This window comes from Rissa tridactyla, chromosome 6 (assembly GCF_028500815.1).
Source record: "Rissa tridactyla isolate bRisTri1 chromosome 6, bRisTri1.patW.cur.20221130, whole genome shotgun sequence".
Lineage (NCBI taxonomy): Eukaryota > Metazoa > Chordata > Aves > Charadriiformes > Laridae > Rissa > Rissa tridactyla.
The window spans coordinates 5634190-5650686 of record NC_071471.1 but is presented as its reverse complement, the minus strand read 5'-3'; the positions used below and the strand labels follow the sequence as shown (position 1 = coordinate 5650686).

General features: G+C 51.1%; 1 protein-coding gene across 7 annotated transcripts in view; it reads right to left on the bottom strand.

Annotated features, from left to right (window-relative positions):
* Positions 1-4832: 4832 nt before the first annotated feature.
* TNIK (TRAF2 and NCK interacting kinase) overlaps positions 4833-16497 on the bottom strand; it is a 171627-nt gene continuing 159962 nt past the window's right edge. For all 7 annotated transcript variants that reach the window (XM_054205379.1, XM_054205384.1, XM_054205380.1 and 4 more), the window contains 9 exons: positions 15515-15629; positions 14749-14919; positions 14312-14455; positions 12476-12610; positions 12120-12220; positions 10444-10593; positions 9017-9176; positions 8287-8426; positions 4833-6389 (listed from right to left, as the gene is read on the bottom strand). In XM_054205379.1, coding sequence (XP_054061354.1) covers positions 6306-6389; positions 8287-8426; positions 9017-9176; positions 10444-10593; positions 12120-12220; positions 12476-12610; positions 14312-14455; positions 14749-14919; positions 15515-15629 — 1200 coding nt within the window. In that variant the 3' untranslated portion in view covers positions 4833-6305. The remainder of the gene's footprint in view (positions 6390-8286; positions 8427-9016; positions 9177-10443; positions 10594-12119; positions 12221-12475; positions 12611-14311; positions 14456-14748; positions 14920-15514; positions 15630-16497) is intronic.

Here is a 16497-nt window from a genome sequence, read left to right as displayed (position 1 = left end):
CACCACCAGCTGATTGCTGGGCTGTCAGCTGTTGCCGATGCTGGCGAATAGCGCAGCCCTTTGGCTGGGCTCGCGCGCTCCTGGTGAACTTTGCCCATCTGCCCAAGCTGGTCTGAGCTGGTCCCGCTCGGGCTTCGCCGTCCTTGACATCATCAGCCAGAGGAGCCGCCGGGCCAGGGCGGGCGGTGGCATCCGTAGCAGAGACGTCAAAGTCTGAATCAGCCCAGGGAAGGTGATTAATGCTCATTACCCCCCAGATAAACTCCTGACGGGTCCGGCAGCGAAGTTAACGGCGACTCATTGGATGATGCTCTCAGTCAGCCAGGCTTCACATGGGAACAAAATGTACTTTCTACAGAGGAAGGGGAAAAAGGAAAAAAAAAGATGAGCAGGACCACTAATCTTTGCACTGGTCTCTTCCAGTAAAGTAAAACTTTAACTGGAGGAGAAAAGTTCATCGCTTTAATGCAGGCATTGATTCCAGCCGCAGCGCCTGCATTCCTCGTGGGCTGGCGTAGCTGCAAGGGGGAGGGCCCCGAGGCTGAGCTTTTTGAAGTTTTTTTCCCCAATATTTGTCCTTCCAGCCGAGATCTTTGCCCGTCGCGTTTGTTTGCTCGCGTTGTGTGGATACCCAGGCATTTACAAGCACCGGTTCTTTGCGCCGTGGTTAAATGCCTCCACGCGGGGGGCTGGCGGGGTCAGGCAATTAACAACCTGCTCAAGTTTGATGTGGGGAAAAGAAAAAAAAAAAGACGGAGCCCTGACCCAGCATCCCAAACTGAAACCCTCGGGCACCGCGAAACTCCTGGCCGGGATTGATGACCCCCTCCGGGATCTCCATCCCATCGCAGGTGCCTGGCTGAGGGAGGATGCTGCTTTTCCCCCCTGCTCTTCCCAGCCCACCGGAGGCGGTTTGAGGGGACAAAGGCCAGCTACATACCGAAAGGAGGGAGCAGGGTGGCCTTGCCCTGGCCTGTGGTGTTCTCCCCGCTGCTGCTCACAGCGCAGAGCCCTCCCTTGGTCCGGCTTCCCGGGGAGGGGGTGCGGAGAGGCTGGGGCAGCGGTGGGGAGGCAGGGTGAGCATCGATCACCTCTCCAGGAGCGGGCCGGCCACTTCCATGGAAACTTTGGATTCCGAAGGCTGGAAGCCCTGTGGCCACCAGCCTCCCACGTCCAGGTCTGCTGGCGAAAGGCATGAAGCTGTCCCGGGACTCGCCCATCCCTTCCCGGCCCCTCTGACCCTCCCTGCGGGGTGGGATGCTGCCAGCGGGTATCCGGGGTTTCCTCGCCTCTTGCCCCCGGTGATGCCAGCTGGGCTGTGATACCCTCCTTGTCCCCCAGCAGTTTAAGCACATATTTAGCTCTCAGTGACTCTAACAGATTCAAGCCCATGTTTTTCGGAACGGGGGGGCTGGATGGGGACGTGCCGTTGGCAGAGGCCAGCTCGGGGCTGGTCCCGAGGCTCCGGGATGGGAAGGGTCGGTGTGTAAATCTGCCTCCCGCTGCAGTCACTTCCCAAAGGGGCTCTCAGAGCATCACACCTTGACTGTCCGCTTGGAAAACTGAAGCACAACGCTTCCCACACGCCAGAGCACCATGCCCGACTCCACCAGGATCAATGATCATCCCGTCTAATCTCTCTTGCGTGTTTGACGGCCGGTTGTGGGACCGCAGGGTGCAGATATCAACGCAGCACGGCTCAGGAGCACTACCAACCCGTCCCGTGGCTGGCGAGCCTCGCCAGGCAGCAGTTAAGGGATTTGACCAAGGGCACAGAGATACCAAGGGCAAAAGGGAGATGGCAGCTGACCCACGGGCATCTTCCCTGCAGCGCCAGCCCTGCCATCCTCATCCTCACCTGGGAGCTTGCCAGCCTGGAGTTTGCTTGTACTTTCTCTTGGCCACGTTCAGATGATCTTTGAATACGTCTGAGGGTAACAGGGGCACGTGAGGGTAACAAAAGCACAGGGCGTTCCTTGCCAGGGCAAACAGAGCAGCTCAGCCAGAGAGACTCATCCCGCGGTCACCCCGGGAATGCCGTGCGATGCAGAGTTGAAACACGCAGATGACAAACGCGGGTCTCCACGCGCGTGACCGAGCGCTGCCGTGGGGGCGGGCGACCCCGGTGAGGGCATCGCTGCCAGTCCCCGGTACAGCGCAGTAGTGACGCCGGTGTCACTGCTCTCGGGGCAGCAGCACACGCCGCATCCCTCTCAGCGCTTTGGCCAGTGCCGTAGGGTTGTGTGGCTTTTCTCAAGGGCTCCTGGCAGGAAGCTGCTCCAAAGTGTTCTTCCATCTTCTCGTTGCCCGAGCGCGTGAAATACACAAATGCCAGGAATCCTAAACAGCATCCAACCCCTTAACGCCGGGGGACTGCACCCTGTAGCATGAATCCTAACCTTTCACGATGGGCATCATTTACGTTATTTGCAAACATCAGCGCTTGCATTATTTCTAATAAGTTACTGATTAATACACCGTAAGAACTATGCATAATGCTGCTGTCACGCAGAATCGCCATGCTTGTTGCCTACTATACGTAGTGTCTACTATAATTGGTGGTGTTCCTAAATCTAATGCTACGTGATAAAAGCAATGGGTTAAAGTTTATCGTTGGGTTTTTGCTTTTTTTTTTGAAGGGCTGAGCGTGCTGTCACGTCACTGGAAGTAATTTAAAGACGCCGTACGGAGAGTGAGGCTTTCTCCGCGGCCGGGGTAATTTGCGCACCCGTTTTATTGCCTTTGGGTCACATCCAGAGGCAGCTTTGATATTTAAAAAAAAAAAAAAAAAGAAAAAAAAAGGGGGGGGGGAAGAAAAAAAAAGAAAACAAACCGGACCAAAAACAAAAAGGAAAAGAAAGGAAGATCCAGACCGTAAGGTGGTGGCTCTCCGGGTAAGAGCGGGCTGATGAGGCACACCAGAGGCTGGCGCAAAAAGAACACGATATATGCTCATTTTTTGTCTCTATACGCACAGCAGCCGGGGCAGGCAGCAGTGCTGGGGCCACCCGGGGGACAGGGGCTTCGGACCCACCAAACACATTTGAAAGGGAGAATTGGGTGAATTTGCAGCACAGTGGTAAAGATACCAGGTCGAGACAAGGAACTGCGGCGCAACTTCAACCATTTCCATCAACCAGCCCAGCTCCGGGGCCAGGGTCACCTCAAGCATCCCCCTTTCTGTCCCAAAATACATAATACGATCAACCCCGAAATAATCTCCCAACAAGAAAAACGGCATTTGATAATCACGGCGGGAAACAGGTTTGCAAACACATTCAATTCCCAGGAGCAGCTGCTACAGCCTTACCTCGGAGCATCCTTAACCTCGGGGGTGGTACCCAGCGTCTCCCGGGTGTCCGCAGCGTGCTGGGGGCGACCCCGCGGCCTCCCACCGCCTCTGGGGCTTTTCTGTCATTTACCAGGGAGGCTGCGACTTGTCCCCAACGTTCCTGCCATACTTCGCAGCAACTCTGTAAATAATTCGGTCTGCAACAGGCTCAAGTGACTCCTGCACGCACAGACACGATTTCTCTTTTTCCTCCTGCAGCACGGCTCCGCTGAAGAACTAAGTTTCCTTTCTGGAAAGGTCAAAACCTCCCAGAAACCGGATTTTAAAAGGAGACCAGGTTTTATTTCTTTGAACGCTAAAAATTAAGTAGTTTCTGACAGCATTGATCAACCGCAAGCCTATTTTACTTACGACAAAAGACAAGCAAATCAAAGCCAGGAGTATTTGGAGGGGGATTATTCTTTAGAATAATCAAGGGTTGATTTTGTAGAAGAGCAGAAGTTTTCAGGTGGTGACGGTCCGTCGAGACATCCCTCGGCTGCTGCCCGGCAGCGAGCAGGGGACGTGCCCCGTCCCCCCCCGCGCTCATCCTCCCCAAACCCGCCGCTTTCCTGAGCCCCTCCAGGCAAAGGGCACCACGACTTGGAGCCCTAAAAAGCCACTTCACCGCTAACTGTTAACACCCCGGCTTTGATTTACAAAAACGTAAAAGGCATGGCTTCATGTCGAAGTTTTGTGGTTTATTATGTTGGCACCAGAAAGGCGTTTGCTCCGTGGTACGTCCAGGGACACACTCCGTAGACAAGACTGTGTTAATATCGGCTGCTTTTGCTTTTTGATTCAAGCGACTCTACAGTTTTAAAGAATACATTCACAAACTACCTTATGTTTAAACATCACAATTCCCTTCTATATTGTCACTGCACCAAAAAGAACTCACAATAAAAAAAAACCAACCCAAATCACCCAAAAGCTGTGTATTCATCACTTCAAGGGGGACCGAAATAATAATAAAAAAAAAAGTTATCAGTTTGCAACATCATAAAAAGCTCTGGGCTTTATTTTATTTATATTTTAACCACCGTGAAAATATAAAGAGCCGGTGGCAATCACGTGTCTTCTGTGATGGGACTCGTGTGGGGTTTTAATTCCAGCGTTGGGGTGTTACGGCCGTCACCGCGTTCCGCAGGGTGCTTCGCCGGGCGCTGGGCAGGCGGCTGCTGCCTGGGGCTGCGCTGGGCCATGGGGAGCGGGGCCGGGGGGTGAAGGAGGCACCTGCAAAGCACCTCTTGCCCGCTCTCCTCTGGAGGTTGTGCCCTGCCGAGCATCCCTCCGCAAGCAATCCTTGCCGAGCATCCCTCCGCAGGCAACGCCTGCCGAGCATCCCTCCGCAGGTACCGAGGCGATGCCCTGCCCACCCGCGCGGGTACCACTGCCACAGCCCTGCCCGCGGGATGCTTCGTCCCATCCCGAGCCACCCCACTCCCACCCCGCATCATCTCCTTACCCTCGATAAAGATTCAAGTTTGACCAAGTCCTGTTGATTTAATCATTTTTTAATAAAGCCATCGTTACTGAGTACACCAAGATTGCCAGTTAAGCTCTCTATATGTCGCTGGAGGTAACAGCGCTGTGATCGACAGCGGAACGGGAAAAAAAAAAAAAAAATAGGAAAAAAAAAAATAAACCAAACCAAAAAAACAAACCCCAACCGAAACGAGGTAGGTTAAAACCAGCAACACAGACCTTGTTATGCGACACCCCAACACCACAGGCGGCCATGCTTGCAGCTACTGAGAAAGAAAACCCCAGATACGCACCGAAAACGGAAATCAACTGAGCAGAGTTTATAAGGACACGATTCAACCTGAACTAAACACACACACACGGTTCGGCACAGATGTTGTCTTTCACTGTATGTTGGGTAATTCCTAGGGAGCGGAGGGGGCGGAAAAACGAGTAGAGATTCAGACCCTTGGCCGAAGAAACCACACATATATATATTTTTTTGTTTTAAGCTCTTTACAAGCCCAATCCAGCAACGCCGGGGACGGGCAGCTCGTTTCGTCGTCGTCATCCCCATCCCCGCGCCGGCTGCCTCCGGGTGGTGGGGACAAGCGCCCACAGCTCACGCCGGCTTCGGCATGGGGGTCCGGCGCCCGCGGCATCCCGGGAGCCGTCTGCGGCCACAAATCCCGCCTCGGGGGCTCCTCCGACCGCTCCGGCGTCCTCTCCTCCTCCGATCCCCCGTCCCGGCGCCCGCGGCCAAGCCCCGGGGCAGGCGGGCACCTCCGGAGAGCAACAACAAATGGCACCTCTGTCCCTATTCAAGACACACCATTATGTGAAGATCCATATAGAAATATGGATTGACAGACTTGACAAAAATGGTAGCTGATTTTTATTAGTCTAAGGCTAGTAGTTTAGCCACTTAAAATCCATTTCCCAAAAGAGGGGAAAAAAACCTATTACGTTTTCTCTTCTTTAAAAATCCGTTAAGCCGTTGCTGCCAAAAGCAACATGTAAATGTTGGTGAAGGCAAAAGATTTCTAAAATTACCCAGCTATACGGTTATGGCCTTCATCACAAAGATAAAAGGTACATTTATTGTGCTGTCTCTCACCAGATTTAATTGGTAACTTTACAACATACTATATATTTGATGCTAGCAGGCAGACAGAATTAAAAACAGACTTTTTGACACTGTTTCTTTCCCCGTTCTTACAAAGTAGGGGACAAAGAGAAAGGAAAATAAAAATAAAATTAAAATAAAATAAAGGAAAACTCATAACCCACTATAACACAGCGTTATCAGGAGACCTCGGGGGGGTCCACGCGCGAAAGTCCATCCCTGCCCGCAGCCCCCGTCCCGGGGCTGGCGGCGCCGGGGGAGCGTGGGGAGCGGTGTTCCTCGGCGCCCTCCGCTTCTGCCTCTACAGTGTTAGTCCACGTGTTTTAATTGTCCTTTAAATTAGAAATAATGCCATGGCGGTGAGTGCCAAGTGCTCCTCTGTTACCAGTTCATCATGGAGTTTCTGTTGAGGGTCATGAAAAACACTTGGCTGCTTCCTCCGGATCTCACCGATGCAAAAAATACCTGTTGGGAAGCAAAAAAAACCCCCTTATTAATAACTTTTATTATTATAAGAAAAAGTCTGTGAGCGCTCTCGGTGAGGGAAGGAAGCAGGAGCTGCCCCCCACACCCCATGGTTTCCTCTGCCTAAACCTCCCTCTCCCTGCTCGTTTTCTCCGGATGACGGCAGGAATTTTCTGCAGACCCATTATTGCCCGGTTCTCAGTCTTCTGCGGAGCTCAAGGGGCCGGAGCTAACACACGCAAGACTCTAATCAAATCGAACCACTTATTAGTAAACACGGTAATAAAACCTCCCTCGCTATCGCTACCAAAGAGAGCAAGGTTTGGAACGCTTTAAAAATACCAAGTTTATCACATTTTACTGCCACGGCACCAGTTATTATGCAATATTAATGAGACTGCTGTCAGTAATGTCGATCTTGCTAAACGTTAACCATTTGGGTCAATATCTGCCTTGGTTTGAGATGGTTTTCTTCAGGAAAGTTAGTGCTGGTATTTCAGCTGCTCCTGAAAGTAAAGCTTGGGAAAACTATTTTCCTTCAACATGCTCGAAGCACAGAAACGTATCAGGACTCTGTATGAAGAATACGATTTTTGGGCCTTCTGTCAGGATCCACCAGCACTTGACCCCAATGGAAGTCTTAAAAAACAAGTTATAATTTGCAAATGTTGAAGGGGACAGTCGGAAGCCCCTCTGTCCTTTTGAAAACAAAAAAATTACCCAATCTTCACGTGACTTTCATCGTTAACCATTTCTGCAGAAACACCTGTATGCAGTATTTCAAACCCACCAGTGATCAGTTGGTTCCAGTGTTTTAGAAAGAACGAGGTGGGTGGGTCTTTTTCCCCAGTTTTCTTAGTAAAGGAAAGAAAATCAATAGAAGCAAACCAGAAGAACAACCCTTAAAAAAAAAAAACCCACCGGTATAAAACCTGCAGAGGGAAGTACTCAAAACGTTAGAAAAAAGCAAACCAGGGGTATGTGGGCGACTAAAATTCAGCTTCTTGGGCAGCTTCCCACGGTACGCTCAATCGCAAGGTTAGGATACATTTTTTGTGCAGAGCTCCAGCCCAACCCCACGCGACAGGCACGGCAACGCTCGACTAGTGAGCAGCCGTTCAATAAACCGATGGTGGCCTCAAACCTTATTTATTGCACGTCATTAAACCCTGCTCCGGGGACAGAGCAATCAGTTTCTTCACGTGTTTTCGTGATCGTGCTCGTTACTCCCTGCTGCGTGGTCCCGATTTATCTCGGTGAAACCTTGTGAGATGAAATGCCAACAGCAGAAAAGGACCTCGGCGTTCAGCCGCGTCTCCCGTGCAAATATTCCTTTTCCTCCAGCGATTTCTCCTCCCCTCATTTCCTGCACCCCTTGCTCCATCAGCAACACCTGCGGCAGGGGTCATCTACGCGACAGCCGCGCTCCCCATGCGACCCTGGTGCCCCTCCAGAGCAGTATTTCTTTATCAACACCCTCCACAGAAAAAGATGGGCCTCAATGGAGAAAATAGTTTACGAGCATCAAAACAAATGCATCAAAACCTTTCTGCACCAGAGCTCAAATGGGGGTCGTTTACACATCCTTACTGCTACCATTTCCCAACTTCTGCAGAGTTTACTCGGCAGCCTCAATAGCTCAGATGCAAGACTTGGGAGGAAGCCAAGCCAAGTCAACGCGGATCTCAGCCAGAGGTCAAAGAGATCTTGAAGATCTTCCCAGCACAGACTGAGGTCCGCATCCACCGGAGAGAATTAATTGGGAGTGGGTTTATGGGCACCGCTTATTAAACAGGATCTTCAGATTAATTATTAACCTCAAGATAAACCAGATTTGAAGTCTAAAAGTAGCTGGCTGTAGCTTAAAGCATGGACAGAAGCTTTAAAGTGGACTTACCTTATCATTCCTTTCACATAGAAACTTTAACCTTTGAGCTCGCTTGTGCATAAATACTCCGTCCAAATGTCCCGTCTCCACTGACCGGATTTCAATAGCTTTCTCTCCCCAGCCCATTATTTGATTGGAATGAATGTAGGCTGTCAAAAGGAAGCGTTTGGTAGGTGTTACAACGTGTGTTGAGCTAAACATTACGCAAGGGGCAGAAAAGCTCTCATCAGCTGCTATTCAAAGCCCATGGAGATCAATGGCAGAGCTCTGACTGCTGGAGGCACAGGCGGCCAGGCACATGCCTGCAGGGATAATAGCCTTTACCGAGCACTTTTCATCCAGAAATTGCTGAGTAATTTAAACAGAAGTATCGCTTCCTCGGATTTCCGCGGGCGAGGAGCTGGGCAGGGCACGAGTGGTGGGAGCTGAGCAACAGCAGAGCCAGAAGAGCAGCCCAGGCGCTCCCAGCTCCGCACCCAGCCCCTCTTCCGCTCATCACAGTATCCCACCAGTGCAACAGCTTATATTATCTTATACTTAAGATGAACCAGAGCTCAAATCTTCAAGAAGTCACTTGCTCTTATTGCACAGGACCAAACCGTAGAAATTTACCAATTGCATCTTTTATATGGCTGAGAAAAAATCGCCTTTGATAAACTCCCAAAAGCTCAGCATCCTCGACTCCTCATCTTACTGGTCATTTGTATCTTATGCAGGTGAAGAGGAAGGGTTGACCTACCCACGGAAGTAGGCATTTCTCCCCACTGGAGCACCACATCTTTTGTTATCCGTCCATAGGTGTTCACATAGACGCCTTCATCCTCATAGCACACAAGCATCTCCATCCCGTCTGTTTTAGGCAGGATGACAATGGCGTGAGGAGTAATATTGCCCTGAATCTGCAGTTAAAATAAACCCTAAAAGTCAGAATTACATGGAATGGGGGAAGGGGGAGGGGGAAGGGAGCAGAGCCTTAGAAAAGCAAAACCCCAAACCAACGCGAGAACAACCCCCTCCCTCGATTTAACAAACAGGCATTGGCTTTCAGAGATAAGCTTGAAGGGGAATAAACTGTCATGTTTGCCCTGCCATCAAAGCTGTCTGATACGTCAAGGATAAACAGGTTCAGCAATTACGGAGAGATCACAACATACACGCCCCCAAGACTGACGGCTGACGCTTCTCTGTAACACAAATCAGCGACTGCTGACTGATGGATGAATCCATCCTCCTATTCAAATTCAGGCAAATAAGCCCAGAATATTGCAGGTAGCCCTAGGGAGGAAATATTCCCATTTTTTAGCAACCAGGCTCGAGCTACAAGGGCAGCTACAGCGACTTTCCACCCGTGCCCGCCCTTCCATAGCTAAGACACCACAAAACCATCCCAAATTGCCCCAGTATTTATTTCTCCTTATGCTTCTTGCCAGCTCTCGCAGAGGAGGTTCTGCTGCTCGGATGAGATTCAGCAGTTCCTGGACTTGATTAGTGACACCGTTTCTCCTAGGACAGTTTCTCACGTTGCTTGGGCCAACAGCATGGAAGGAACTTAACTGAGCCAACAAGAAAATCCTCATCTACAGTATTTTTTGGTAGCACTGGTTCTCTCTTGAAATAGATGGACCTGAGAGAGGTCCTGTGGTGAGTCCCTGCTGTCAGGAGGTTTGGGAGTTCTGAGCAGGCGGCTCACTGAGATTTGGGCTACCCTAATCCCGAAACCTTCACCTGGGCAAACCGTGCTGCCTCAGCAGGAACGAGCGTTGGTGAGCACATCTGGGACACCACGCAATGGGGCAGTGCACTGGGCATCCAGCTCCTGGTGGGTCTATGTTGTCCAACAACCAAGAACTTGGTTTCATGGTATCTTGCCCTACAGAGAGCTCCATTACTGCTCCATGCAGTGTACACAGATTCTCCTTTCAGTGGGACACGGCAACCTTAAACCTGACTGCTCGGGCATGAGGACAGAAGCAAATAATGAACATGAAGTATGCGATACCTCCGAGTCCTCTTTAAGCGAGTATCAATGAGGATGGCACCAGAGAATGCCATACCCATGGCAAGATGTCACCTGACCGGTCACCATTCCTGAGCCACCAAAGGCCCGTCCAAACCTTGCTGGTGACCCAATGTTAGTCATGCAGCCGCACTCCCCCGAGTACTCACGTGAGAGGGTATATAGATATCGTAAGAGTTCCCAGAATCTACATCAATCACATGGAAACCAGTGTGTGATCCAAAGATAACCTTGAGTCTCTGACCCTCTTCTACAGTGAGATCCACAAGCAACGGCTTGTGCTGGAGATCTGCAAAAGACTTTTATAATCCCTTCGGTGAGTATCACAGAAAACCAACAAATCCCCACAGCAGCAGCCTGATACGGTTTTGAAATCATATTTGCTTGAGACTGTTTCCCACTAAATATGTGGTTATTTATATTCCTGTCTCTCTGTTCCCGTGTCAGATGCCTCCGAGGGTATTACCCACTCGCTCCAGCCATCCCAGCAGATAAGCGCTCACCCTTGCCAAGCACAGTTTTTTAGCCCCAGGAGCCCAAGGCCAGCCCAAGGATTCGGTCTCTAAAGGAAGGCCACAGCTCAATTTTAGAGAGCGGGCGTCCAGCCAGCACGCGGGACTTGCCCGATGCCGGAGCTGCTCTGGGTAACAAGCCCAAAGTCTGCAGAGAGCTGTGACCACCCACCTCCCCTCTCAGCAGGGATCACCGCGCCGGTTTGGGCAGCTGAAATGAGTCAGATTAGCAAAGACCTACTTATCCTTGTTCTATTTAACCTGCTGGATGCAGGCTGGGACCATCTCCCTGGCACGGACTGATCCAGGACAGAGCCTCTCTCCATGGCTTAGGTCTTCAGCAGGAGGGTGAAACACCCCCAAGGAGAGAAAAGGACTCCTGCCGCTCTGTGCAAGGATCGCTTTGACTGCTGACAGGGAAAATCAGTGGGTGGTATTTCCCAACGTCCCGACAGATTTCCTTGCCTACGAGGCAAGGAAAGGATGCTCAGCCCCCCCAGGCTGAGAAGCAGCACCGGGAGCACCAACCAGCACCCTCCCCAGGGCCCGCCGAGGCTGGATCCCAGGCTATTTTAACGCTGCTGAGCTCTCCATGTCACCGAGCCCATTTATTCTGGCTTTTGTTCAGAAAAAGCAAATGTGACCTAATACTGAATAAACCCATTTGTGCTGGGAGGATGCAAAATGAGATTACTCAGCAGGAATGCCTCCAGAAGGCATGGCCCCTTGTGACTTGTCTCCGTACAGAGCTTAGGACGAAACGTGCTTTAAAGCACTAAGTACGAAATACCCGCCGGCAGGTTGCAGAGGAGAGAGGTCTCGCTGAAGGAAACCACGGTAAATGGAAAGGGAGAGCAAAGGACAGAAAGAATGGATCATTCTCCTGGACTTTCTGTCTTGAAACAGAATCTGTGTTGCACGAGGGGAGAGGACCTTGCAAAATAACAACGGAAAATAATGCCAACCTGTTGTGTGCAGGTGAAAAAATTACTCAGAGGTTAAAAAAAACCACCAAAAAACGCACAAAAAAACGCCGCCAAAAACCCCAACTCAATTTTACTCATGGACATTTGGTCCGCTCTCTGCAAACTTCCCACGTAAAGCCTGCCAGCATAAGCTAACGTTAACACTTAATTGCTAGCCATAAGCATAATGTCTCCCATCTCTTCAGCCAGAACGTGCCCCGATCCCACGCCTGCCAGGCATTCCGAGCAGCTCAGCTACACAAGCAAGACGCTTTTCTGCTCCGCACGGGACAGAAATCTCGTGTATATACAGTTACAGAGTGCATTTTGGTTAAAAGACAAACATACCTTAAATGCCATAAACTTGTGATATGGTTTAGGAGCCCAAGCGTAGATCTCTACAGCATTCTTTAAGGCAATCACCAAGAACTTGATTCTTTCATATTTCACTAAAATGAAAATACGCATGTTTTAAATGAATGTCTTCAAAAACATTCATTTTCTTTCCAACAAGACTGAACAACTCATCTCCAGGAACAGCTTCTCCTTTGGTAAAGTGTCCACCTAATACATACAGATGAACACCGAAGATATTTGTGGCTACGGTCTACCCATAATTTAAGAGAAACTGTCAGGTCAGATCTAAGACTGGAGAACGAAAAGGCATCTCTTCGGACATTTTTTTTTCCGGCGAGGCCACTCACCGACTTTGTAGTGGATGCATCCCTCCAGGTCCCCAACCGTGATCCAGCCCTGCTTCTTCTCCACTTCAGGGTCGTTGTGTAAAATCCTGTTTCTCAGCCAGGAGAGATAGTACACGCGCAGCTTGTTCTTCTTTCCTGTTGGCGAAGGAAACCCCTCTGTCAGAGCAGCACACGTGGGCACGGGAAATGTTGAGATTTCAGTGCTTGTTTTCCCTCAAAAGTTGATTAAATTGAAGTTCCTTTCACAATGAAGTTGAAAACAGGAATTCAGTTGATGTGTTTTGTTTTTCTTTTACTTGGGGAAAAAAGGTATAGAAAGCAGAGCTTTCCAGACTGCAAGCGGATGCTGGAAGAGCCGGGCTCTTCCTTCCCGCAGGCTGGAAATGTTCCTTTTCCTATAAATCAGTGTTCACGGAGAGACGGTTGGGCATCGGAGGGTTCTGACCCCAGCTCTCTTACAGCTCAGGGCTTACCCAACCACTCAACTACCTGTTTCTTTTCCTCTCTTCTCCTTCATACAACATTAATTCCACCCTGGAGCTGAGACACGAGCTCCTCGGTCTGCGGCAGGCCCCGCTCTTTGCTGATAATCCCGGTGCTGGGCTCCGCAGTGCTGAGGGGCTGCCAAATTCCCGCAGCGCCTCTTGGATCAGGCTATAAACCTCCCCGTGGAGACCCTGCTACAGGGACCCAGCTTGCACCGAGGCTGGTGGGAGAGGACCCAAACCATAAACCAGGGGCTGTGTCTTGTCTGCCGGTGGGTTTCCACAAGTCCCCAGGCCTTGTCCTCAGCGCCGTCTCAGGGGCTGGTGCTCCCTGGGGAGGGCTCCCCCCTGCCTCCCGTTTATCTTCCACCCCTTCTTCCTACCGCCGTATCCCCAAAACCACGGGGCAGCTGCAGAGCAAGGGACATGATGAAGCAGCGTTTTTTAAGAGCTCTATCTGAATGGAGGGAGTAGGAATTTGCTGGTGAATGCAGAGTGAGCCCAGGGGGCTGTTGACAACGAGAAAGTAAATGGAAGGACGATAGGAAGTTTTCAAGGAAGGACGAAAGGAAGTTTTCAAGGCCAGGCTGGACGGGGCTTTGAGCAACCTGGTCTAGTGGGAAGCGTCCTTGCCCAGGGCAGGGGGTTGGAACGAGATGATCTTTAAATTCCCTTCCAACCTAAACCATTCTATGATTCTATGTCAAGCAATTTTCCTAATGAGTATTTCTCTCGCTGTCCTCCGTGAGCTTAGTGGGGCAGCCATCAGCAGAAGGCTCTGCCCTGGCTCCACCACCTGTGTGCTTCACGGGGCTGGGTGCTCTCCTGGGAGCTTAGACTACAGAGTTTTTGGGGTTTTTTTTGTCAAGAAATAACCCATGAGACTGATCTGAGGGCTCCAGAGCTCCCAGCTGAACCCAGGGACAATGACCATCCCATGTCCCTCGTGATGCTTGGGACACCGTGAGCACAGCCATGGTCTGAGCTGGAGCCCTGAAGCCGTGGTTCATGGCTTCCTTGGCTAGAGTCAAACAGACCCAAAAGCAGAGCTCGCTGCCCCCTCCAGCCGTGACTACCCACCTTGCTGGGGTATCTGCCCTTATCCTGCACCTTCCCTTCCCTGCTAAAGGAGGATGGAGTGTTGCAGATGAAGCAGAGCCAGCAGGTGATGGGAGCAAATTGCTCTCAGAGGCATTCCTGCAGATCTAACATCTTTGATTCTGGAATGAACCACCTCCAGCTCCCCTGGGAGCTTCCCTCTGACACCGGCAGACAGGTTTTGTCTGAGCTGGAACCGCTCGGGGCATACGCCGAGAAGGTGAATGATGGGGTGAGAGCATGAGACTCGTACCTGATATTGTCACGAGGACGTTAAGGCCCTCGAGTACGTCCATCTGTTGAAATCGCCGTCTGTTGATGAGGTTGTAGACCTTCCCTTGTCCGCTTCGATCCAGCAGCATCAGGCCATTTTCTGTGCCCACCAGCAGATTCACACCTGAAGAGGAGAGGGCAATGGGCACCGGGAGCCATGGATGCTCCCAAGGACAACACGTCAAGCTCCTCTCTACTACCACCGCGAGAGCGACCGATCCCAGCTACGGCTGTGATCTTCCCATGAACACAGAGTCGCTCTTACAGCGCAGGGACTCGAGGACATTAGCCTTGCCCGAGATGGAGAAGGGGACAACCAGAGAAGGGGCTTGGTTCTCCAACGACGCATTCATGTTTCATCACGTGAGACGCTCTCATGGAGAGCTTTGCCCAGGGCACGGTGTGGTAAGGGCTTACCCCATAAAGCAGCACAGAGAATCTCTGAGTTGAAGCGCTTCTTGTATTTCCGGATCTCCGGAGTGTCGCTGTGGGGACGGATGTTGGTGGGGTTGACGTTCACCACCGAGATCTTCCGGGCTTCGTTCAGCTTGGCCTGCTCCTGTCTGAGCAGCTCGCTGGTGAACAGGGCTTTAAGGAAACACAACAAAACAGCGAGGTGTGATGGATTAATTGTATATACCTTTACTGTCAGGGTTTTTTTTGAAATAGGAAGACAATATTTGGTGTATTTTCTGATGTCATCACTATGTTATGAGCTATTAGTTTGAAGAAGGATCATCAGGATTTTTTCATGGGTTGGAACCACCACAAACCCACCAGCAGGTGATGTCCTCAGACCTCCAGCCCTGCCTACCAAGCCAACCAGTGCTATTTGCTGCCCTCCCGCTCACATCCAGCCATTTTCAATGACTTCTGAGCAACTGCCAGCTTTTTGGAGCAACTACCACCTCCCAGTTCTGCCAGGAACATTTCTCCCGGCTGACCGGGCAGACGGCTGGGTGGATTTCTGCTGTTCCCTGTTTTCTCCTGGACCTTTCTGGTGGCATTTCACTGGTGGGGAAGAAGAAGTTGGATGGAAACTGCAGAGCACAAGGATGCAGACACGGGCAATGTTCGGACAAGACTAAGTGAAATGTAGAAGAGGTTCAGTGGGGTTATTCAGGCTCCGTGACCTGGTTTCCACAAGGCCCTCCCCTCTCAAACTCGTCCCGTTGCCTCCTACCAGTAGCAGATGACTCTTCGTCCTCATCTTCATCTTCATCAGTAGGCGAGGTCTGATACACTCTGGTGTCCACAAAGGGGGTGAAAGAGGCTTTGGTGCTACTTCCCATACCATACTGGAAAATAAACAGCAAAGAGAAAGCTCAGAGCGCAGAAATAAGAGTAATTTTGTGTATGTGTGTATATCTAAGACTAATTAGCAGACCCAGTGCCAACCCTGCGGTGCCCTTTTCAAGCCCTCTATGAACGTTTGCTCCTCCTCCCCCATAACGGATCAGGAAAAAAACATTAAATTGGATTTGTGAGTGTCCACGAGCAACAGAAGAGGAGAGGAGCAGGGCCCGGCTCCGCTCTCTTCTCGCAGGCAGAAGCACAGCACAGCCACGAGACCGGTTAGCGGAGAAGCCGCAGGGCCAGAGGCAAAAGTCAACGCAGGTAAAAAACCAACCTGTCTGCAGGTAAGACACCTGCCTTAAAAAGCCCATGTTGGGCTGGAGAGGCTTTGCTCTTCCCACTCTCCCACCTTGCAGCCAAGGACGGGGCCTTGGCGGGATGGGAGCCCCTGGAAAGCCCCGGCATGGGGCTGCTGATACGGACCAGCGACCACCGAAGTGATGGAAAAGCTGGGAGCGTTGCTTTGCCTGTGCCAAGCCAAACGCTAACTAGCACTGTCTGAGCGAAGATTTTATTTCAACAGGTCGTGGAAATCTATTTTAGGACCTGTAAAGCCCAGGCGGGAGAGCTCATACAGCCTTAACGCCGCTCTGCTTGTACTGCCCATTATCTAGGGGTTTGTTGGGCCAAGCCCAAAACATTGGTGCCCCTGGGAAAGTGGGAAAAGTCAGCTCTCTAGCAAAACGCCTGTTTTTTGCTCTGCTGGGCTGCTATCGCTGGTCCTCACACCTATCGCCGAGGCAGGACCCAGCAATGTCCCTCAGTACGCCTGGACGCTCTGGTTTTGGGAGGATCTGGAGTGCTTGGGGT